This window comes from Rhamphochromis sp. 'chilingali', assembly GCF_963969265.1.
Source record: "Rhamphochromis sp. 'chilingali' genome assembly, chromosome: 3".
In the NCBI taxonomy this organism is placed as follows: Eukaryota; Metazoa; Chordata; class Actinopteri; order Cichliformes; family Cichlidae; genus Rhamphochromis; species Rhamphochromis sp. 'chilingali'.
Genome location: NC_137931.1, coordinates 5,432,161 through 5,456,603, shown reverse-complemented (window position 1 = coordinate 5,456,603; position 24,443 = coordinate 5,432,161). Strand labels below are relative to the sequence as shown.

The window sequence follows — 24,443 nt, the reverse complement described above, 5'->3', positions numbered from 1 at the left end:
ACAGGAGAGTTTATGAGACGAGGTCAAGTTCAGAGACACAAGTTTAGCAGAGGTGAAGCCTCGAGGACAGCTGGCAGCTACACCCATGTATGACAGCACCCACCTGTCACAAAGAGCAGCCTTTCCGTGCCTGACTCTGCATAATTGTCAGCATCCAAGCATTTTAAATGAGTCATCATCCTCAGAAATCATCCTTTGCACAGTTGTTATGAAGAGAAAAATAAACTTTAGAGCTGAAAATCAGATATGAACCGTGTTGATTTTTGCTCTAACTTTAAACTTTTTACCAAGAGTGTGTAGGCACAGACTTTTTTGAACAAGTGGCCATTAAAGGAAATGCAGTTAAGCTTGCTTAATTGCAGCTTAAAAGTTCCAGGTTTTTGCCGATGTTATTTTATCTAAAAGCCGGCTATTTCAAACCGACTCTATCCTTTGAAGAGCTAATGGGCCCCTAGATCTTTTGTAGACACACGGTTGAAAGAGATATGCTTTCCATTACTCAGATCATCTACTACATTCACAGTGTGAAGATTTAATTTGAACTACTTCCTGACAAAGAAACATGTATTCAGCATTTTCCTTTGAATTTAATTGGGTTTCTCTTTTTCTAGTTGGCAATTAAAGCTGTACTCTCCGCATTGGTTTAATCTGGTGTTTACCCGTGTCCAACCCATCCTTCTCAGGACAATTCTGTCCTCCAGAAAGGATTTCTTTTTTATAAGTGGTAATTTGAGTAAGATTTTACCTGAGGAGGTTTTAAGAAATGAACTCACAAAGAGCAATGTCTGACAGCAGGTTAGTTAGCTCCATAATGCACCATCATGTTCAGCTGCTCTCTGCTTCCCAGCACGGCTCCCCAGACACCTTGTTAAATTTAGACCTGAATTAACTAGGCAGCGCTGTTTGTGAGCGAGAGATTGTCGTGTATATGTAGAGCATATGTATCAGTGAGCGCTTCGTTTTGCAGCATGTAAAGGACAAAATATTTCTGACCGAGACTATCTTTAACGCAGATGATGAGCTAGATTTATACCATTTGAGTCATATGTGTGCCACATTTCTTACACACACACACACAAACGTGCGCTGCCTCTTTCAGCCCACTGAGGCTGATTGGTTATGTAAGAAACAAGTGAAGTACAGGTCGCTGAGGGTTTGAGAACTCCTTTCAGGCTAATTTTAATTGATAGAGCAAAACGCAGATTATTTGCTCTGCCTTTGTCATCTGCCACAGACAGCACTGCAGCACAGCAGCATCAGCAGGCCTGCAGGCTGCTCTGACCTCCACTGCCAGGTCTGACTGGTGTCTGTTGCAGTCCTGTTTATGTCCACGGTTTAAGAATGCCTCAAGGATTCAAATAAGTGCTTTAAATCCTGCAATAAGCACAGTTTTTCCTATGGATAGAATGTTGTTAAACGAACAGAGACATCATGATGCAAATCACCCAAAATCATACAAAGAACCAAAGCACGAGAGGAGGAGTTCTGTTGATGCCGAATCAACAAAGCACCAGCAACACCCATGCATATCTGCTGTATTCGTCGCTATCAGCAGCATGTTGTAGCCTGATCGTCATGTTTTAATTTGACAGCCTGGTTTGTGTTGAGCTGATCGATAGATAAAGAGTGACATTTAGACTACAGAGGTCGTATGTCTATGTAGCAGTTCACAGAAAAGACTTTGAGTCTTTTATCCAGCTCGTCTGGAATGGGTCCTGCGATGTTCGAGCGTGCCCGTGTGAGGATATACACCAGGTAGCTGTCCAAAGGATTCACACCGAACGAGTGGAAGTTATGTCCCGTCTCCTGCATGGCTGCTCAAGAAAATCTCCCGTTGTGTGCAACTGTGAGAGAGGACAACTTACAGGACAACTTTTCTAGACACTGTCAAGAAATATGTAATGAACCTTTAGAAACAATCATCTGAGTGTATTTCATGCACATACAAGCTGAAATGTGATAATTATGATTGAGACTAGAATCCCAAACCTCTGCTATAGATCTATTTTGATTTACTTATGTTATACATGCAGGTGTTGGTATGTCCTTCACTTAAATATTCACTTCATATCCTGCTCTCTTCCATCAATACTTGTGCGGACGTATGCCCTGAGTTTAAAATGTGTACAGACTCATACATGACAGGAATTGAAATCAGACAAAAAAGGTACAAAAATTCTTCTGAACATGGATAACATCATATTGTTACCTCTCAACAGATTCTGTCCATTTTCATGTGTTTGCTCACACTTTCCAGTGAACATGTTTATTAGAGATGGGAAACCTCGTGATACGACATTATCACAATATAAATTTATTGGTTTTCTTAAATTTTGTGATACTTTGAGTAAATGGTAAATGGCCTGCATTTGTATAGCGCTTTTCTAGTCCATAGGACCCCAAAGCGCTTTACACTACATTCAGTCATTCACCCATTCACACACACATTCACACACTGGCGATAGCAAGCTACATTGTAGCCACAGCTGCCCTGCGGCGCGCTGACAGAGGCGAGGCTGCCGGACACTGGCGCCACCGGGCCCTCTGACCACCACCAGTAGGTAAACACGGGGTTAGTATCTTGCCCAAGGATATTTGGCATGCAGCCTGGGATCGAACCACCGACCTTCTGATTAGTGGCTGACCCAATATTGCAGTATTGCAGTAACATATTGTGACTAAAATTGCCTTTTTCCAACTGCAGATTAAGTCCTCAGACTTAGTCAATAACTTAATTTTATTGGATAAAACAGATACATCAGTTATCTTTTTGATGCAAAATGAAATTTTGAGCATACGATCACTGTCACTAAAACCTGCTATAAATGTTACTATAAGACAGTCAGTCTGATATCAGTCTGTGATTGAATGGAGTCAAGTTGGCAGTTAAAAGCACTCTGCTTCTGATAATGCAGAAATTAACTGTAAAAAATCACATAGCTGTTGCTGTCTACATGGAAAGAAATTCACATTGGACTATTACAGTTGTGCTCCGCATCCTTCTGGTCTTCTATAGGAATATAATCAGAATACAGGCAGCTGAGTTGAATCCCCTTGAGTTGCGCTCATTCAGAAATCCCCATTAACACTGATGGCAACTTTTTGTTTTTAAACAAACCTTCAACAATCTCTCTGAGACTGATTGGAGTCAGTCCAAGTCAGACTGCAACTGTTTGCAGAAAGGTTGCCTTTTACCTCCAGCTTTGGACAACCATTTAGTCAGCACAAGTTGCAAGAATGATGAACAAAAATCAAATAACCAGGCAGACTAGTATTTATTTTGTAGTTGTTGGTAGCTGTAAGGAGTTGGCTGTCATATTTCTACTCGTGTGACTGAGCCATTAGCCTCCAGCCTTGGATGGTCTGTCAGTTTGGTTTCATTAATGTAAGTTTGCTCGGCTAACGTTACCTCAGGATGTTGGTGCATGAGAGGAGCCCTCTTCTTCACGGTATTCCCAGAATATTTTAATTTACATAGATGATAACAATATCACGACGCAAAATATTGCAATGCCATGTCAATTTATATCAACGCCAGCGTTAATCGCACAGAACAGTATTCACGAAGACAGTCAAACCTGCCACAACACTTGTAAGTGCACAGTAGTAATTAATGTTAATGATTTATTCATTGGAAAGCGATCGAATTTTAATAAAGAGCCGGGACATTTTCACTCGCAGGACAATAGACGGTTGAAGCAGCGCTGTGCATCGTTGTCTACACCCGGACGTGTTGATCCGTTGTTTTTAAGTTTGCGTCTGAAGTTGGGGCGAACTTTTTATTCCTAACTGCTTACAAAGCAGTCTTTCCCACAGGATGTAAACGTGGCATTTCTCTAATTCCCATAATGCATAGCCACGTACTTCTCATTCCCGGCCATCTGCCGCTTCTTGGATTCATTTGTAACGCGACTAGAGCTGCCTTCCAAAATACACAGTTCATCATTTATCTAAAGCATTTCAGTGATAAATCTCAGAGTTTGGAGCTACTGTTGCTTTAAAGTGTGAGGAATGGTAATGTGTGCACACAAACATACACAGAGCACAGATTTCTTTCTTTTTTTTTTCTTTTTTTAATATACAAAATTCAAATGACTTGATTGCGATGATAAAACAGAGCCTGTAATTTTTGCTTAGCAGACACGCCAACCCCACCCTGATATTGCCTCTCAGCTTTGTTATTAACCCCCCGTGTCTTCACTGCATCTCAGCATCTGTCTTTTCCCCGCACTCTTCCCGTTGCGAGAAGCAGAGGTAAAAACTTATTTTCATAGCTCTCGCCGTGCATGCATTTAAAAGCAAAGCCATGCTCCCATCAGGAAACCCAGGAGTTATAGGCCTTTCACTTTATTTTATTTTTTTCTCTCCAGCAGTGACTCATCATCCTCCTTCGTGTGTCATAACAAGAAAGGAATGAGCGGTGAAATCTGCTCTGTAAAGACCTTCTGGATGATACGTTTAGTTTCATTTTTAATACGTAAACGAGCCTGAGATGAAAGAGTGGAGGTGAAAGTGGTTGCGTGAGAGTGTTGAGAGTTTACTTGGTTAAGACGGTGACCTTCAGAAGCACTCCTCTGGGTGTGTTGAGGTTTTTTTTGCAGCTTTATCTGCGTCTGTTTGTTTGTCCTTCAACCAATGACCTTGGCACGAGTGTATGCGAAATATTATGTTGGATTACATGAATCACTAGGAGTTTACACTAGCCCTGATTTTTGCCTTTTAGTTTAAGCCGGATGACCTGACAGACGGGCCGCTTTGAGGTGTGGTAAACAAAGGTGTGACACTGAAGTAAGATTAAGATTCTGTCACTCCACCCAATAAATAGATGCTAAATGTCGAATTGTTCATTTTTTTATCATATGCACCTGCAAACTGTCTAATATTAGACAACAGGGAAAAGCCTTTGCTTGCCTTGAGCTATTATGTCATCGTTTTACCTACAATTTCCAGCTCAAATACGCTGCTTTTTAAACCTGGGAATTAGTTTAAACAGATCCTCGAAGTAAACAAGACCTTTTCGCTCACAGCGACACACAAATAGGCCTCAAGTGATAGACGACGAAGACAAGTGAAGGAAAATGCAGATATGCTGCCGATTAGCTGCCGTATGAGGAATCGTATCTGCTTATGAATCTGTAGGCAAAGGGAAAGATGATTGGTGCACAAAGCTTTCTGGTTGTTCTGTCTGGTTGTAGTCCAAGTTTTATTGGGCTGTTGTGTTCAAGCAGGTTTTTGACACTTGCAGGTAAACCGGGGAGCGCATTGATGAAAATAGGGCTCCTTAAATGTAATCTGGAAACACTCAACTGTGGTTTGAAAAAGGAAAAAACATCTGTTAGGGTTCTTGAACGTATCCTGGCAGCCAGAGCAGAAGGTGTGAAATATAAAATAGATGTGGGTGAAAAATATTTAACAGAAAGTTAATTCTAAATATACATCCTATATTTCCTTGTGATAAATGTTGCATGACATAAGTGTGTGTGTGTGTGTGTGTGTGTGTGTGTGTGTGTGTGTGTGTGTGTGTGTGTGTGTGTGTGTGTGTGTGTGTGTGTGTGTGTGTGTGTGTGTGTGTGTGTGTGTGTGTTGGGGGGGGCAGCATGTGTGGATAATTTCCAGCACCTCCCAGTTTGTTGCTGTGTGATTGATTCACTCAAAACATTTTCTTTTGGTTTGTTTTCCCGTCAGTCATTCCCAACACCCTCAAGGTCTCCCCCAAGACCCCACTCCCAGTCATCTCAGAGGGAAGTGACCTAACTCTCTCCTGCAACGTCACTCGGGAGCTCATCCACCCCACCTACCTGTCTGTCACCTGGTCGGTGAAGAAGGGGACGACGTCAGAGGAGATTTTGACGTATGGTCCTCAGGGGGATGTGGTCACGGGGTCCAGGTTTGCCCGGCGTTATGCAGAAGGAGGCATCCGATTGGTCCCTGGCAGGAACGGAGTGTTTGAACTGGTGATTTCCAGAATGACGACGTCCGATGAAGGGAATTATGAATGCAACGGGACGGAGTGGACGCACGAAAGTGGAGGAAATTGGATAAAAATCGTGGAGAGTACCAAAGAGATGGGAACTGTTGCAGTTACTCCTACAGGTAAGAGTTTCACTGTTACTTGCACAGCTGATGCTTTGTTTTGGTTAAGCTAACTATAGAAAAAAACCCTAAAACATGCTTTTGCCAGACAGATGCATTGCATTTCACTGTAGTGGATGCATGCTGCCCCTAGCTGAGCCTGGTTCTGAAGGAGGTCACTTCCTGTTAAAAGGGAGTTTTTCCTTCTCACTGTTGTCAAGTGCTTGCTCACAGTTGGTGTTTTCTGTCTTATTGGTCTTTTTCTTACATTATAAACTGCCTTGAGGCGACTGTTGTTGTGCTTTGGTGCTGTATAAATAAACAGACTTTGAAATGTGTTATGAAAGATGTCCTGTATCTGTCCTTCTGCCAGTGGAGCTGAATCACTCTGTTAGAGAAGATGCTCTGCTGCCTGTGCAGTAAGTGGTGAAGAGGGCGGTCAGGATTTTACACGATTGTTCGCTGACCTCCTCTCACAGACAGAGATGGCCTTCCTTATTACTTCATTTAGTCTGATTGGCTGATCAGATGGTGCGCGGCATTGTGTTTGTGGGTGGCTCATGTGAGGTGGGCACAAAGGGAGACAGCACAGTTCCCTGTGGCGCTCCAGTGCTGCACAGAGTAATGCACGGGACTGTGGAGATGGTGGATGTGTGTTTACTGACATTTCCTGTAGCTTCTCTCTCTAAACACTCTCGAGGAATCAAAGGAGGCGATCCTCACCGTGCAGCTGTCTGCAGCATGTAGTGTCTCACATTCAGTCTGTATGCAAACTGCAGCAGGTCAAGACTGGTCTCTGCGTCACCTCCGTCACATGTGATGTGAAGGCAATTAGTTAATAACCTTTAAGCTGTGATGGTACAGGAACCAGACGGGACGGTTTCCATAAAACCGATGTGTTCCCCTGTTTCAGGCTGAGGTTGTAAATGTGACTCAGGATCGCTAACAGCTGAACCTCGGGGCTGACGCATTCAGGGCCTGCAGCCTCGCTCTGGTGGATTGTCTCCTAACCCGGCCAAAAGTCACAGAAAAGCCAGGCTGTGCTTCTAAGATGTAAACCACACCCTTCCTCAGACCTTTGAGAGCGTGTCTTCAGCTTCGTCATTGCTGTGTGCCTCTCAGTATTTCCCACTACACTGTTCACGCATCCATCCATCCATACACCCTCACTGCTAATAATACCGACGTTCACACTTCGTGGTTTTCTCTTTTTTGTTTTTCTTACTTTCATAATTTTGTCACATTTAATCATTCCTGGCTTCAGTCTGCATCTCTCTGACTTTGGAGCCAGGCTGTGACAATGTTGGCTCGACTGGGATTGCATAATGTTGAGGAGTGATAGATCAAGTGGACGCTAATTTTAACAGAGAGGTTTATTCATACAGATATGATGCTTATCAATATCAGATGCAAGAGCGAAGGTTTAAAAGATGCAGGTGAGATGGTGCAACTGAAATAAAGGACAGGTGGTGAAGCTGGAGGAGGCAGGTTGAATAGTTTGGATGGGACCACAGGGATAGTTGGAGATGGAGGCAGATGATCTTCTGTGGCAGCAGTGAAAACAAGAAGAGGATTAACTAATGAGATACAGTAACATATATTTCTACATGTTTAAAGACTTCAAAATAAGATGTTTCTGGACAACATGCATTTCTTTGTCTCCAGCAGTCCACACACACAGGCAGCTTGTATGCGACCCAGGCATACCGCACTAATGCTCGAGCTTATTGCTGTTGACACAGACTTGTGACTCTGACCTGCGTGGTCTGCTTTAATTCACATTACCGAAAAACTATAGAATCATGCCTAGGGCTGTGCGATATGACCAAAATCTCATATCCCGATATAAGAATTCTATCGTCCAATAACGATATAAATCACAAAAATGTAACATTTTCTGTAAGTTCTGTGAATCTCGGGCAGCTCGTCTTGCGTGAAGTGTTTGTCATGTAGCTGGAGTCGAGTGTTTTAACCGATGCATGAAACGATACATTTTTAGACATAAGTTGTAACAGCCGCCGTTTTCTTTGAGTATTTATTACACGGCGTGCTGCGGGGAAAAGCCCGTTCTAACGTTTGAGTCTAAGGTTTATTTTTTTTAGCACCTGACGGCTCTTTTTTAATTCTTATCCGTAAATACTCTGCATACTCTTTCATGTGATTCAGTTTATTTTGAAAAGTCTCAACAGGATCTTGAGCTTTATTGTGAAAGGTTTATGTGGGAAATAAACAAGCGGACACGCAATGGTTTTACCGTCCTTGTTGCTAACGACAACACATAAAAACAGGCGCTTGTCCGTCTGTAGTGTGGTTATATTAAATATAAGAGAAAGAGAGAACTTTAAGGAATGAATATAGCCACTACAGTGACCATCAAAACGATGAAAAAATGTTGCTATAAACAGTTTATTTTTGCGACACCACGAAACAAGCGATAGCGTAAAATGAAACGATAGATGTTTTTATATCGTTATCCGATATATATCCTTATAGCGAACAGCTGTCGGAGAGTAGCAGTTAATTAAAAGAGGGCCACACAAGTGAACAGTTTATCAGATTTCTTCATGCAGTCTTTAAAGAACCGAACATTAAACTCTGAACACCTTTAAATGGGAACTTGCTTTTCCCGTTGATAAAGTCTGAAATTTATCCAAAGTGCTCCAGTGGCCGGATTGAAGTCTTTGCTCCGGGGACCAATTTTGGCCCCCGGGCCTTATGTTTGACGCCTGTGATATAAACACATTATGGGGCTTTATACACTGAGCTGTGTGAAGTCTGATCAGGTTTATCAACTAATTATGGGCAACTAATTTTTTTAACAGTCCTCACACCTGTGAGGTGTTTCTGAGGTGAAATGATTGAAGTGAATGATTCTTAACACTAAATCTGCTTACTTATTACTTACTCAACTCTTTCTTTCTTTTTTTTTTTTTTTTTTTTTTTGTCTCCTTTTTTCAGCCACAGCGGTTAGTGATTTGCTGCCCGGCCTCAGCTTCGTGCGTTTGTCCTTCCCTTGGACAAAATTTAAATATCTTTTCTGGGATAATTGAAAAGGAAGCTGGCCGGTGGTTATTCAGGCTTCAAAAGATCCTTTGAAAAAAAGCCGAGGGTCATCAGTAGCAGTGCAGTGCGCCGCTTCCACGTGAGTCTGCGCGCACAGGTTCTCTGCACATCCCCAGCAGGGGAGGGATCAGTACATAATCCTCAAATCTGCTTCCTGATTTGGGATAAAAGATATTTAGTATATGCATACTTAATGTGCAGATCTGTGAGCTGCTGTTGGATGTTTAACGGCAGTTCGCAGCAGCGGTCGTCTTGGGACACAATGCTCAGCAAAGTGTAGAGAGGATCCCCACGATTCCCTGTGTGCAAGCAGCTTGCGACAGTGCCCGGAGTGAAATTGGAAGAAAGTCAAGGATGAGAGGGGCGGGGAGGGAGGGGACATGGGAGAGTTCTCCCTCTGTTGTGTGGCTGTCTTCATTTTAAAGGAATCTCCTCCTCTGTGAACCGCTCGTCTTTTCATTCTCTCTGCCTGCCTCGCTCTCTCCCAGGAGGTTCACGACCCTCATTGGCTGACCATAGAGGCCCCTATGTGCACAGACACACACTCAGACACACACACTTTCTCTGTCTGTCTCTCACGCTCATCGGTGTGGTTGCTCTGGTCACCATATCTTATATCTTTCCAGGTTACCATATCCTCTTAAGGGGTTTGTAATGAAACCAGTGATGAGCAGTGCACACACACACACACAGACACACAAACAGGTCTCGGTCTCAGGTCCATTGTGTCCCAGTCTCTTTATATTGACTTACTGACTTGAGTAAAGAGGATGAGAAAAGTCAAACAGAGTGAGCTTTGTCTCTTTTGTCCGTTTCCAGACACCATACAGACTTTTTTCTCTCCCCCATACTGCTGTTTATGTTGTCACTGGAGATGATATTTACAAGCCCGATCCAATCTTTGGGTGTAAAGATACATTTTTTTAGAAAAAGGAGAAGTAGGCTGACAGCCATTTGTAATTGGCTAAACCCCCCCCCCCCCTTTTTTTTTTTTTTTTTTTTTTTTTAAATTAGTAAAGAGACCTGCAGGAAGGTTTCTTGAGCACCTCTGCGTAACAATGCTGTAGGAGCAATCGCATACACCCATGCACTGCTCTAAATGTTTTTTTGTTATCTCATGACTGATATGACGAGGATGTACAGACTGTGCTGTTACATCCCGTTTTATCCCGAACTATAATAGCACTTCCCGCTTTCGGTAAGATTAGAATCAGCCAGTTGGCCAATTTGCTTATTCATATATCTGTCGTGCTAAATGAGTCACAGGTGTAGTGTTTTTGGCTTTGAATGGGACTTTGTGCTTACGTGTGCTGTCACCGCCCAGCTGGTTTGTGTACATAAAGGAAGTGTTTCCCACAGTTTGATTGGTGGGCATGCAGGCATGGGCACCTTGTTTACTTAAAGGAATAATACTATGCGTACTCTTTAAAGAAATAACTGCGCATTAATTAGCTGCCTCTGCTGCGAGTTGCCCCGGCTCACATTACCACCTTGACGTGCAGTTGCAGACGGTTGTTCTGCCCTGCAGCATCGGCAAGCTCAGTGTAGTGACACATGAAAGCCGATCTTCACAAATTAGTCATCCAGCTGTTGGAGGAAAACTAGTCGATCAATCGCATCGTTGATCTATGAAAAAACAAGGCTACCTGAGTAGATGTGTGGATGTAGGAAACACCTCATTTGACAGAATCTGTGCCTTTTCCTGTTTTCTCTGACTAATTGTTAACATGAAAATGCTCATTATGCTTCAGTACATGAAGTCTCAATTCATAAAAAGAGTCATGAGATGTGTTTTTTGGTGGGTTGGGTCAGTGCGAGGACAGAGACTTGAAGCATTTTATTGTCTTCATGCAGTGTTTTCTTAGGATTCATTGACTGATGCCATGTCTGTCCTCTCAAGGTCGTTCCCTCAACGTGAAGGCCTCACCCTCCTCCTCTCCCTCCTCCACCTCTCTCGTCCTCTCTCCTGGCAACTCGCTGACCCTGATGTGCGGCGTCACCGCCGACAACCTGCCCGCCCTCTCCCTGGAAGTGTCCTGGCTGGCCGACGGCCGTGAAATCATCACCATGGATCGCAGCGGGGTGGTGATCTCAAACACATCCTCCAGCGGAGCGCAAGGAAAAAAGGGGGAGGCGAGCCTGGAGCGAACAGAAACCGGCGACTACAGGTTGGGGGTGAGGGGGGTGACCATTGAAAATGGAGGGAACTACACCTGCCGCATCAGAGCGTTCATCAATATAGAAGGACGGAGGTGGTACATGACAGCGGAGAAGACATCCAACCCTGTGACTGTGAAGGTCTCTGAGATCCGTGAGTGTTTTCCACAGTGTTCTTCTTCTTTGTTGCCACACTATGTCTCATCTCGTATAATGTTTCAAATGAATGAGTTGAGCTTAAAGGACCAAATCAGTAATGAGAAGAAAACATTAAATAATCTTTTTAGAGTGGTCCTATTGTGGTTTCCATTATTGTTACACTGCAGAAATGTTTGTGCTTGTCCATAAAAAGCTCTCGGGTACCAAGTGCTTTTCTATTCTCGGCTCTGTGTGATGTCAGAGAGTGTGTATCATCTCCAGCACATGGGTCTGTCCTTGAGTGGAGAAGCCCCACCTACCTTCTGTTTGCCAAGGTCAGCCAATCAGAAGAATGTTTGCAAAAAGCAGGAGAGCGAGGGACGAATAAAGACAAATCATTTTTTTAGTGTAACTCATGCAAACACTGTTAGAGATGAAAGGTAAAAATATTGAAATGAACATAGGTCTTATTTAAGTTCCTCAAGTAATTTAATTTATTTGTAATAACAGCCTCTTAACTGGGAAGACTGGGACTTCTTTCTGCTTGTAGCATTGTGTGCGCCTGGGATCAGGATTTCTTTCCAGCACATTGGTTTAGAGAAGAAAAAGGTGAAACGCCCCGTTCTGCTCTGCTGTGAGTAAAGCTGGGAAATGCCACCCTGATGTGCTGCTAAAACAATCAGCAATTTATTAGTTATTTTAAACGTTTCACTGTCTAAATCCTCTTCTCGTTGAGTGATCTTGTTGGCTGTTTTTTTTAATTACAGCTTCAGTTCCTATGATGGATTTGAATTGCTTTTGGACGTGTTCTGAGCTATGATGCTTTGTTTTTTTTAGTAAACAGTTTAAATTGTGACACAGCAGATGTGGGGCTCTGTCTGTTGGCTTATTGATTTTTGCACAAAACCAATAATGACTGTCTCTTTCTCAATTTTCACCTTATCAGCAAACTTTAAATGTTCCTACTCTCGACAAACGCACTCTCAGGAAGGTGTGTGTGCATCTCCTTGGCTGTGGTTGGCTAATTTTTCTTAAAGGAGTAGTTGGGGGAAGTAACAGTAAGAAGCCATGTGCACGTTTCTCATGTATGATTTCATGAGGTGTGGATGTGTAACAGTGCTGCTAGAGATGAATCTTGAGTCTTAAGGGGGGTAGCTCTTTAATCCCCTCATCAGCCTGTCGACTCCTGCTGCGAAGAGGATTGATTAGTCATGCCTGTCCTGCTCCGTGTACCCCTGGGTATTCTGTTAGTGTGCCTGGGTACATGTGCACGATGCTCTGATCCTGCTTCTAAAGAGCAGTGATGTCAAACACAGTTGACACAGCAATCAATTACTGGCGTGGTGGGTGGTCTCTCTGTCTATCCGTCTTTCCCTTCTCTATTTCCATCCTGCTCTCGCTGTGTTTGAATTTCACTTCATGTTGTATTTAGATATAGCTGGCATGCTGGGAAGGTTATCTGTGTCATGCAGTTAGTCATGGAATTGGTTTCTTTGTTTCATCCTTAATATACATAGCTGAAGTCATGGTAAGTGTATATACATATCAGTAAATAATAATAAAAACTCATCTTACGCTCAGAAGCTCTTAAAATGAGGTGAATAAATCTTCAGTGGAACTACAAACATGACATATGACACTTTTATTTATTTATTTAACAAAAATTAAGCCAAAATGCAGAAGCAAATCAAAATGTAGAAGCAAAATGCAGAAGCCAAAGTGCAGAAGGATGTACTGTAGTACGCACACCATTACTACAGTTTGCAGCTCTGGAGAATTCAGGTTTGTTTTAACAAAGTGCCAAGAAGGAAAGAAGTCATCAGTGATCTTAGAGAAGCATCATAATAAAAGGTTATAAGGAAATTTCCAAACAATCCAAAGTTCATCCTTCTACTGGTCGATGCTTCCGGGAGTGGACGTCCCATCAAATTCGCCCCAAAGATCGTGCAATACTCACGGAAACAGTTCCACAGCTTCTTCTCTCTCAAAAGAACATGACAGCATTACTACCAGTTTATAAAGCTGCATCTGAACAAACCACAAGAATTTTGGAATAATGTTCTTTGGATGGACGAGACCAAAGTGTAGGTGTTTGGCCATGATGCACAGCACCACATTTGGTGCACACAGGTCCACACTGGACCCGTGCACCTCGAAGTCATCGACTTGACCATGAACTGCTAGAATACCAAAATATTCTAGGTTCAAATGTGAGGCCATCTGTCTGACAGCTAAAGCACAGCAGAAAACCTGTAACAGAATGGCTTAAAATCAAAAGAATGAAGGTGTTGTAATGGTCCAGTCAATGTCCAGACTGATAGGTCGCTGACACTGATGTTCTGCTCTCAAGGTGGAGGGACCTTGAGAGCAGAACATCGTCAGTCAGAACTGAAACAGCAGGGGGCCTGCACATTCTACACCATGTTTGAGATTGTTTTTTCTTTTTTTGACTTTATCAACTAGGGATTGAAGGTGACTTTTGACTTTTTTCTTTTTCTTTTTTTCTTTTTTTTAATTAAAAGCCGCAAAGGCCGTCTTTCAAGGGCAGATGCAGGTTTTACCACTAAAAGTCTGTTTGGTGCAGACTTGGGTGGTCCAGGCAGAACCAACCTGGAAAATTTTACATAATCAATGGGAAAAGCGAATGAGGGTTTATGCATGTTGTACTTCTTCTAAATTGATCTTGTTGACCCAAATAGTCTTTCCTGCAAGGTCAACCACTCAGAATTTTATAAAAGCAAGACACAACAACAGTGTCATGCAGGAAACAGAATTACTGTTTTGATAATGGATCAAAGCCAACAACAGAATTTAGAATAAAATTAAATAAAATTAACTTCCCATCCATAATATTTGGTGCTGACTTTTTTTTTCTAAATACTGTCTAATAGGGGCTTTGTTGTGTAGTGGTTAACATTTGCGTTTAAGAAATCCGCAGTTTGACTCCAGTAGGAGACACCAACCAACCTCAAGTAGGGTTCAAGGTTTGGGGGTAAGAAGCAATGGGCGCGTCAGGAAGATGTAAAATCTTTGCCTCTTGGGAACTGAGGGATCAGCCAAAAGAAAGTTTAGTGTATTAACATCTACACCAATGGCTAAATCTTTGGTTTGTTAACCAAGCCATCCTGCTCTATTGTGGCGTCTCCGGTATTCAATACTGATGTAAAAGTCCTGTTATAACTGATCATAAGAACAGCTGAATTTCTCACAAATTCCCCAAATCCCAGATCTCAATGAAAGAAACAGACTATAATGAATAAATAAAAATTAGTTACATAAGCGCTCTTATTTCATCTACTGTACTATATTTAATGGTTTGGGGAATTCCCAGGAAGTGCTTTGGCAGATCGACTGGCTAAAAGTTTGAAAAGCCCAAGTGTTGGTTTATTTCAGGAATAAGGCAATTAGTCTTTTTGTCCCCATTTCGTTTTCGGAGAGCATAAAAGCATAAAACCCTTAATGATATTCATGGAGTCCAGTTTGCTTTGGTGCTTCTTGGCTGTAATATTGTCAGCAAGGATCAAAAGCACCTCGTAGTCCCATAATCCCTCTACGGAGTTTGGGGGACGTGGTTGCCAGAAAATACTTACATCAAAAGGAAATCGGAAACATTTCAGCATTTACTGGACGTTCAACTAACAAGTTAATAACCCATAAATCCCTGAACATTGCGATGGATTTGCCACAAGAGGTTCATGCTGTTGCTGGATTCTTCAGTCTACTTGCCCGATTTGTAGACACAGCTCCAAATCAGAACAACGGTCCCCTCAAGGTGCTTTATACTGTAAGGAAAAGGCCCTACAATAATGGAGGGAAAACCCCCAACAATCAGACGACCCCCTATGAGCAAGCACTTGGTGACAGTGGGAAGGGAAAACTCCCTTTTAACAGGAAGAAACGTCCAGCAGAACCAGGCTCAGGGAGGGGCGGGGCCATCTGCTGCGACTGGTTGGAGATGACGGGAGGGAGACGTGACAAAAGACACACTGTGAAAGAGAGCCAGAGATTAATAATTACTAATGAATGCAAAGAGAGTGAAAAGAAGTAGTCAGCTAGTGCTCCATGGGTGACTCAGCGTTAACAGCCACCTTTGCTTTATCACTTCTTGGTTTGCACCCAGTTTTATAGCCGGCCTTTGGAGAATTTAGCTGGGCTTTCCTTTCCCGTATCCAGCGTGTGGATCAGAGAGAGAATGTGGAATCCATATCCTGGTGTGCTTTAAACAACTGGAGAAGCAGGTTCATTTAGCTTTGCTAACAATGTGCAGAAGCTGGATAATAAAAGCTACAGGGTGTCATTACTGTTAGCGTAAAATCTAACAGTATATCAACCAGCCCGGCTTCAGAATGTGACTTTGAATGTGTGTTGTTCCTGTTTACTCTAGCCGCGCATGAATTATAAAGGCGCAGGGTGCCTGTTGTTTGCTTTGGAACCACTGGGCACCCCCCCCCCCTCCCGATTGCAGTGCCCTCCTTCAAAATCTTTAGACAAATTGTACTGTTACGAAAACAAAAAGCAAACAGGCAGATTTGTTCCAGCTACACATGTTCAGCACCGGGCACATCTTTGTTTTAAAGAGAAGTTATTGTCAAAGGTTGGCCTGAGTCGACGGTGCGAGCAAGTGATCAGAGCTGGCGACGTCCAGCATGTTAAAAAACAGCTAATGGCTTTGTTTAGACGAAGGCAGGTCTAATGTACATGCACATGGAGTAGTTTAGCAGGATTTCTTTATATGTATTTAGTGTAAAACACATAGTGAGCAGTCTTATGGTGTGGTCCAGCTATTAAACTACAATATATCTAAACGACAGCCGGTCAGTCTCAGTGGACGGTACAGTGCGCCTCTGCTAGCTGCAGGACATCCTGTAAAGTATGTCAAAGGCAGCCTTTAGTTAAACCAACAGCCATCTCTTTTCCAAACTCAAAAGATTCCTCAAGCCCGGAGGATCCGTGTTACATCTGCAAATATCAGCAAAGCTTTGCGGGCACACGCATATCAAAGTCAGCCCGCATAAGGGCACAGTATCGAACGGCACCATCAAGGACATCGTCTCGCTTTCCAACTTAACCGTTTGCATGTGTTTGTGTTTACGTGTGTGTGATAGCACTCAGATTTATCTGCATGCTTCCTCTGCATGTGTGTGTCTGCTGAGTGGTTTACAAGTGTATGAGAATGAAAGTAGGTTTGTTGAAGGCGCTCTCTGGAGAAGTAAGTGCCACATGCACACGCACGCTTCAAACACTGTCTTCAGTGTGTTTGTGTGTCCCACATACTGAGGGTATGAGGCGGTTCTCACTGGTGGAACTCTTACATGCTGGCCTGGGGGTAAACATTCCTTCATACTGCGTCTGCTGAAACACACACACTAACATTTCTAATTGACTATACAGAAGCTCATATATTCCAAACCCGTTCCTCTCAAGTTTTTTTTTGTGCGTGCACGTTGGTGTGTCTCTCTGTGTGTTGTCAGCCAGTCAGCTCCTATTCAACTGATGTGCGGCCTTGAGGATTGCCCCTTCTTCCCACGATGCTTTGCTACAGGCTCACCCTACCACGAAGTGCAAAAAAAAAAAAAAAAAACCGAGTTGGAGAACTTGTTTAGGAGTTTCCCCACGGCAGGAACACGCACAGACACACACACACAGATACACACGGAGTTAAAGAGGGTGTAATTTGTCTCACCCTTGGCTACACTTCCCCTATGTGTGCGCGCGTTGTCGTGTCAGCTGGAGTTACTGTCAGTAGAGCCACTTTACTGGAAAAAAGACATCTTGTAGTTCATGCAAAGTATTAAATTTTGTGTATTTTATGAATATGCGCAGCAGTCATGTCTGCGTACCACGCAGATACGGACCTGTGCACATTCGCTTTGAATCTGTGAATCATTTTGGTCTCTAAGCTGCTGTTTCCAGATTATCTAAACCACTTCATTTGAAGGTAAACTCAAAGGGTTTGTGCACACAGCTGTGGCACGTATACACCATGAAACTGAGACAGTTTGGTCAGTCCTGTGCAGTAACGTGTCTGCTTGACCTCTTTGCTTCATATCACCTCTTTTAGTGGAAGAATCAATATAAAGATGAAAGAGTAGACTAAAAAACATTATCAGTAAATTTCTGCTACAAAAAGGGTTTTAGTAGTCTTCATGTAACCCTTACAGTGCGCCTCACGGATCCTATAGCTAAAGGAACATGTTCACCCTTTATACAGTGTCATATGACACTGTTGGGAGGAGCAAAGACAGGTGGCTCTAGTCGTGTGTGGCTGTTTGCTGTCAATTTGTAGCAAAAATCCGGTAGAGCAACATGTACTGGCTGCATGCATACATGGAAAATCCAGTATATGCATATGAGTCAAAGGCATCTGATCTCAAGCTGAACTAAAGGAGCAGCTCAGAGCTTTGATTCTTGTCACTAGTTTTGATTTTTATCTCCATCTTGAGCTTGAGCCAGTGGATTTCTCACATAGAGGGTAAATGGAAGATGTCTATGCTTTTCCCAGCATTTTATTGCAATAAGCCAAACAGTCGAGCTGTTGTGGTTTTCCTGCACGCACTTGCATCATGAAAAAAAAGCTTTGTTCATTGCGATTTAATGAGGGATGATCGGGCGTTATTGGGTTGTGATCTCAAAATAAAGATTAGCACTCACACATCTCTGGTGTTGGAGAACAGAGATGTGAGCTGTTCGTTAACCACTTGATCTTTTTTTTTCTTCTTCTGCAGTCAGTCTCTGAGCACAGGACAGAAAATGAGCAGCTGAAATCTCATTTCTCTGCTGCCTGCCTGGCCTCGTGCCACGACACAATGAGGAATTCAGTATTATGTGTGAACCTCTGTGTGTTTCAGCTGCCACTCCACACTGAGAGGAGTCAGTGGAGGTAGTTGAACCACTTGGGGGAGGTCACAGACCCACTCAATTGGATGTATGACTGAGAGGAGACAGTGAGACCTCTCTGCAGACAGGATGGAGAGGCTCAGCCTTCCGGCTGAGATGTGAATGTCAGGTGGTGTCATTTGCAATGGAAAAAGCTCTGATCATCCAACTGTACTGGCACCAAACAAGCTGTTATCAACCAGCTGATAAACATACCGGAGCATTTAGCAGCTAAAGGGGCAGATCTTCTTCCAGCAACAAAACGCAGATTAAAAGAGAAACTGCTGGAAACGAGGATTCTGGATTCGAGTATCTTTCTCTGTGTGTGCTGAATGTAGGAACAGGCAATACTTTGCACACGGGATTCCTGTGAAGCTGCATTAATACATCATTGTTAGCTTGTAAAATACTGGAGCCTCATTTGTTGTAATTACCGTGTAAGGCAGCTTCATTCTTATAAGATTTGCAAGAGATCAGGCCTGTGCTATAGGATCTACTTGCAATAAAAGATGGATGTGCTTTAGATGTGCCAATGATAAATTGTCTATCTGATAACCAAGTTTTATTGAAAGTAGTTACCTTCCATAGTTGTCATGAACGTTTTTGTAAGATTTGGAAAGAGTTGTTTAACCCTTTGCTAACAACAACAACCAAACTGACTCCTCACTAGCTCTCAAAGAAGCTCTAAAATCTCCCTCACCTACTGATTCTGTGCATTAATTTGCAAGGTTGTGTATTTTGAGGTTTTGCAGACACGTGACTGTTAACTTGTCCGCCACTTGGCTGTGTGACAATCATGGTGGCAGAGTCAAGTGAAAAAGGGCCAGACCACATGTGCATGGAGCATCTGCCATCCACCAGTTGTGAGGGGGAAAATGAGCATTCACTGACCGGTTGGCGAGTGTTTGCCAGGTTAATTGCAATTGCTGGATAGTCGATTGCTGAAGTTGATGGATGAACTGGTGCTCTACTTGAGCATGAAAAGCACTTTATACAACATTTATAACACGCCCCACTCACACAGGCATTGCTTTCTATCTGACATTCACACACATTCATACTTGCGGTTCAGTATCTTGCCCACGGATATTTAGGTATGCAAGGCATTTAAACTGGGGACTGGAGCGGCGATGAAAGGAACCACCAACCTTATACCACTTAAGCTCCAGCCACTCCCAACTAGGTGTGTCCCAGTCACAAAAGGCTCAAGACTAGTCAGTGAACCCCTGGCACCTATGTGTATCTGCGATCAGCTGGCCGAAATCCTACAACTGCTTTTGTTGCTTTCAGTCTGCCACAGCTGCCCACAGTTTGCAAGGAATTACATGCCTGGACTTGTCTATAAACTCTCACTTGTTACACGCTGGTTGCTATTGAAAGTGCAACAGATTAAAGATAAAAAGTGAAATATTTTCAGATGTGTTTGCGTTAGCACTTGGACCAACTTGTACTACTACTACTAGTATAGCAAATAGTGTTTTCAAACAAGTCTGCATAAACTACAGCAATTTCCTAGCAACCAAAGAAACCACAATGAGTTTTGTTGGTGCACCGCCTTCTTTCCGATTAGTTTTACCTAGCGACTGCCGACAAACTCCAGGAACGAACTCACCAGCCAGTCAGGGAATACACACCTTTTTTTTTTTTTCATCGTGACCAGAGGTTGCATGACATTCAACACGCTGGACACCTGACATCACGCCAGAAACCTGATTAAATAATTAGCTCTTGGTCGATGTTCTGTCAATTTCCATGGATGTTTTAAAGCAGGCTGTCCTCTGCCAATCTTTTTCAAATTTTCCTTTAACGTTTAACTTTATTGTAAAATTGCAGGAATTAAAACATGTATGTGATTCATTTGGAAAAAAGAAATGCAAATAAAGAGGACGTTGTGTTTCCTCAAACCGTGTTGATGCTGCCGAGTGTTTGTGTTGTGGGTGTCCGTAGCTTAGGGAAGTAGGGTTGGCTATCATTCTTGGGGATGGTGGTTTTAATTCCTGCCCACATGTTGAAGCTGATAAGCAAGACACTAAATCCCCAGTTGTTTCCAGCATATGTTTAAATTGGAGAAAAAGTAAGTAATTTTAAACGAGTAATGTTCCAGATTCATTTTAAGGATCTGAAAACTGTAATTAGTCTCTACTTTGTGTGTAAGGGTTGCGTGAATAAGAGAGTTAAGCTTGGTAAACTTTGTTTCGTACAGGATTAACTGTATGACTTTTTCTCCCCTAAGGAAAGTGTTTAAGATGCTTCCTGCTGCTTTCCGGCAGTTTCCTACACTCAGTGAAAATTTATCCTTCAGTAAAATGAAAAGCAGCTAAATTAAGGAGGTTGTGCATGGCCACGGGCTGCAAGAAGCTCCACTCTGTGGTTTTGTGATGTTTAGCATCTATAGAGTTAAGTGTCTGTCTTTCTAGCTGCAGAGCTTGAATGTTCATTCTCTGAACCCCTGCAGGTTTATTGTGCCCTGGCATGATTTTCACCTCGCCATCAGTTTGAGGTGTATTTGTCCAAAGTAATGTAAGCCCTCTTAGAGATTCAGTGTCTTAATACGAGTGTCTTATCCGACATTAGATTAGTAGTTGTTTGAGCTGTAAACGTGATATCAAAAGCACATCTGTTCAGTGTCAGCCCGCATTTTCCCTCCGTCCTGGGAGAAGTGCGCTGTGTTGACAGAAGGAGGGAATGGCTCAAGTGGTCCCCCCCCCCCGTTCATATCTGCTTTTCCCGTCTCTCTCTCTCTCTCACTCACACACACACACACACACACTGTGTGCGCACGCTCCAGCGCAACAAGGGCGACTCACATGCCTCTGGTTGTTTTGACATCATAGAAACACTCCCGTTCGGTGAAACTGCTGAATCTGCTCTGGTTGAGAGTTTAACGCCGCTGCCCAGCTTAATGGCACAGTCACCGCCAAACTTCCCCAGCTAACCTCCGCTAGTCACCGCGGCTTTATCGTGGCTCACGGCCCACCTGTAACTGAGCTGAAGCAGGAAACTGTGACCAGACGCATTCCAGTTAAAGCCCAGCTCATCGAAAGAACAACACGCAGCACTTCTGAGCTCCAATAAAACCTCTGCTGATGGCTGCACTTCCTTGTTTGAGCAAAGCTTCACTTTAATGGATTCTCGGATACATTTTCACAAACTGAAAACTTTGTAACAGCCTGTAACACTATATGCGTGTGCTTGTGCGTTAACTGGAGGTGAATCTCTGTGCTGGCTCCCACCTGATTCCTCGACATCACACATATAACGTTAAGTCTAAACTTAGACGCAGGAGCCACCTTAAGAGAGGGACTTAAAGCCATATTACAGTTTAAGATGTGAGAACAAAGTTTACAGCATATTGTATCTCTTAAGTCTTTTTTGTGCTCATGTTTTTGGTCTCTGCATTCTCCTGTCGCAAATCAAGATCTAAGGCTCCTTTATTTGTGTTGTACAATAAATTAGACAGGAAACTGCTGCTCAACACAGGATCTCCTCATAGTATAGATAAAAATAGAAATTTATAAGAAGGTAGATAAAACATGTAAATATTACAAAAAATGTTCTGAAGTCTAGTCATGTGCGTTCTTAATGTCCTGTATCGTCTGCCCAACGGCAGAAGTTCAAAAAGATGGTGAGCAGTGAGCGAGTCCTTAAAGATGTTTGTTGCTTTCTGAAAGCAGCAGGATGTGAAGATTTCAGGGCAGGTAGGAGAAATGTCTGATCCTTTCCTGGGAAATCGTTCGGTCAGTTCTAGAGATGATTCTGCTGGATTCTCCTCACTGTGAGTGAAGACACAAAGTTAGTCAAAGCCAACTGCAAAGGGGGGACCACGAAAACATCCGTAACAGACCTAATCAGACCTTTCAGTTACTGTCACCTGGCTAAAACTAAAGCTATGTACAGCCCCTGAGTAAGAGCCTCGTTATGAGCAAAGGGCCCAAGCAGTTACCTGTGTCTGGGCTTGACTGTCATGTTCCTTGATCTGTTCCTGGGGAGGTTTTTTAGTACGGTGGTCATTTGTTCCACTGAAGGATACTGCTGTCCCACAGCTCCTGGTCTCAGTGAATTTACTTTGTCCGTCAGTAATGTTATGGCTGATAGCTCTACTAATAAAAATGAATCTATTTGTTCATATTAAAATCAGTTGTTAGTTTTATGTGAGCTGAAAAATAACAATTGATGTGTAAAATTAAAAAAAAACAGCACTTAGTGGTTTGTGAATCTGTCACCGTTGCTCTCACTGAAATCCAAAGAGTAACTTCTCGATGTGAACACATGCTGTGTGATGAAAGCAGTTTGTTGTGTTATTGACAATGACCTATTTTTCCTCGCTCTGCCTCCCAGATCCACACACTAATGGAGCCATTTTCTTCTTCTTAAAGCTTGTTTTACACAATTTTCTTCCCTGCTTAACTCTGCAGAACGCAGGATAACAGAAAGGAGCAATTTAGGCTGCCAGTCAGACTCAGCTTTGAGGACATGACTTCAGGTCAGAAGTGTGAAAAGCCTCTTTAACATGAAATCTATTTTTTCTTTGCTCTTCTTGCATTGAAACAAACTGCAGGATGACTGTGAATTGATGCTCAGTTTCATGCACACTGCATCGGTTTTCCATATTTAAAGCTTTTTCATAGTTGGAAAACTGTTGTTGGGCAATTTTTGTCATGTGGGTGAGATGACACGGAGAGTTAGTGGTTTAACCACAGTGTTTTAAGACTATTGATTAAATTAGTTTGCATTACTTATATAGTCAGCGGAGTAGGAAACTGATATCCCCTCAGCCCTGTGATGGACTTGTGAACCCCGCCTTTTGGATAGGCTTCAGTACCTCCAAGGGGAAACTAAGTTTGAATAGTGGGTAAGAAAATAGATGGATGGCTGGATGTTTCCTTAGCTGAAGCATGAGTTTCAGCCATGTTTTAGAAGTCTGAGGAAATCTTAATTGTTGCAGTAAATGAAAGAAACCTGTCAGCGTGGCTCTGTGGGCTTAAACAGAAAACGCTGTAAAACTAATGAAAATAAGGCTACAAGTCCAAAATATGTCCTTCATATTCTCCAAAGGCGTTCATCGGGTCAGATTGGTGTCTTTTGTAGTCCGATTGTGACTCCTGGGCCTTAAGTTTGATATTCCCACTTTACAGTTTGGGTGTGTTGAGGCGCATCCATTAGATAATAAAAACTGAAGAGTTTGAAGTTTGGAGGTCGGGTTTCTAACTTGCCGTCGTGGTCCTGAGCCATCTTTGCAGTGTGGCGGCATGCTTTCTCCTTGGTATCTGTGCCATCGGCATGGGTGATTGTTCTAGGTGTGCTATTATTTTTAGGTGTTTGGCACATGATGGGGTGCTTTGTCAGAGTACTGGCCAGTGAAATGCCACAAGCAAACATTTCACTGTGGATCAATATCATCCACTATATCTGTCAGTGGTGTTAATGTTGTGGCTGCTCAGTGTATACCTACTGCGTTTAAAGCCTTGTGTCACAAGCTGCTGTACAGTATCGGAGCCCCTGAACTGGCGACGAGTGGTCATGTTACTCGACTAAATGAGGCAACATTTCGGTGTGGGAGAGAGCGTGGAGCGTGGCTAATTGGCAGAGGAGCTTCACACGTTCTCATTGATCAAAGTGTGTGTGTGTGTTTCACACCAGATGGTGACAGTGCATGAGTCAGTGTGTGTGTGCGTATGACGTCCAGCTGACATCATGCAAACCAACTCCTTTGCCAAACACACCCAAGCCCATGCACTTGATTTCTTACATTTTTGGCTGCGTGTTTGTGTGTCTGTGTGTGTGTCTGTGTGTGTGGTATAGTGGCATCTATTGGTATGCTGGCACACTTTGGGATGTATCAGGAACTACTTTTATATACTGTGTGTGTGTGTGTGTGTGTGAGTGTGTGATTTCTCACGGTTAAGCAGGTGGAAATCTTGTTGTGTGTTTCCTGTTCACTGACGCGTAAAGGTGCAATCTGGATGCCTGACTGAGAGGACCTGCCTCCCCACCTACACACACACTATTAATGCTTTGATACCCACCTCATCTCACACAGTTAACGGTGTTATTTCTGCTCTATTTCTGTCATCTGGCTCAGTCACCTAACTCTATTTAAGGAAGAAATCACCTAAAAGAGAAAAAAAAAGGAGGAT

General features: G+C 42.9%; 1 protein-coding gene across 1 annotated transcript in view; it reads left to right on the top strand.

Annotated features, from left to right (window-relative positions):
* ptgfrnb (prostaglandin F2 receptor inhibitor b) overlaps nt 1–24,443 on the top strand; it is a 75,731-nt gene that overhangs the window by 12,031 nt on the left and 39,257 nt on the right. Inside the window, exons 4-5 of the mRNA XM_080876900.1 lie at nt 5,686–6,093; nt 11,036–11,446. Of these exons, the coding sequence (XP_080733026.1) occupies nt 5,686–6,093; nt 11,036–11,446 (819 nt within the window). The remainder of the gene's footprint in view (nt 1–5,685; nt 6,094–11,035; nt 11,447–24,443) is intronic.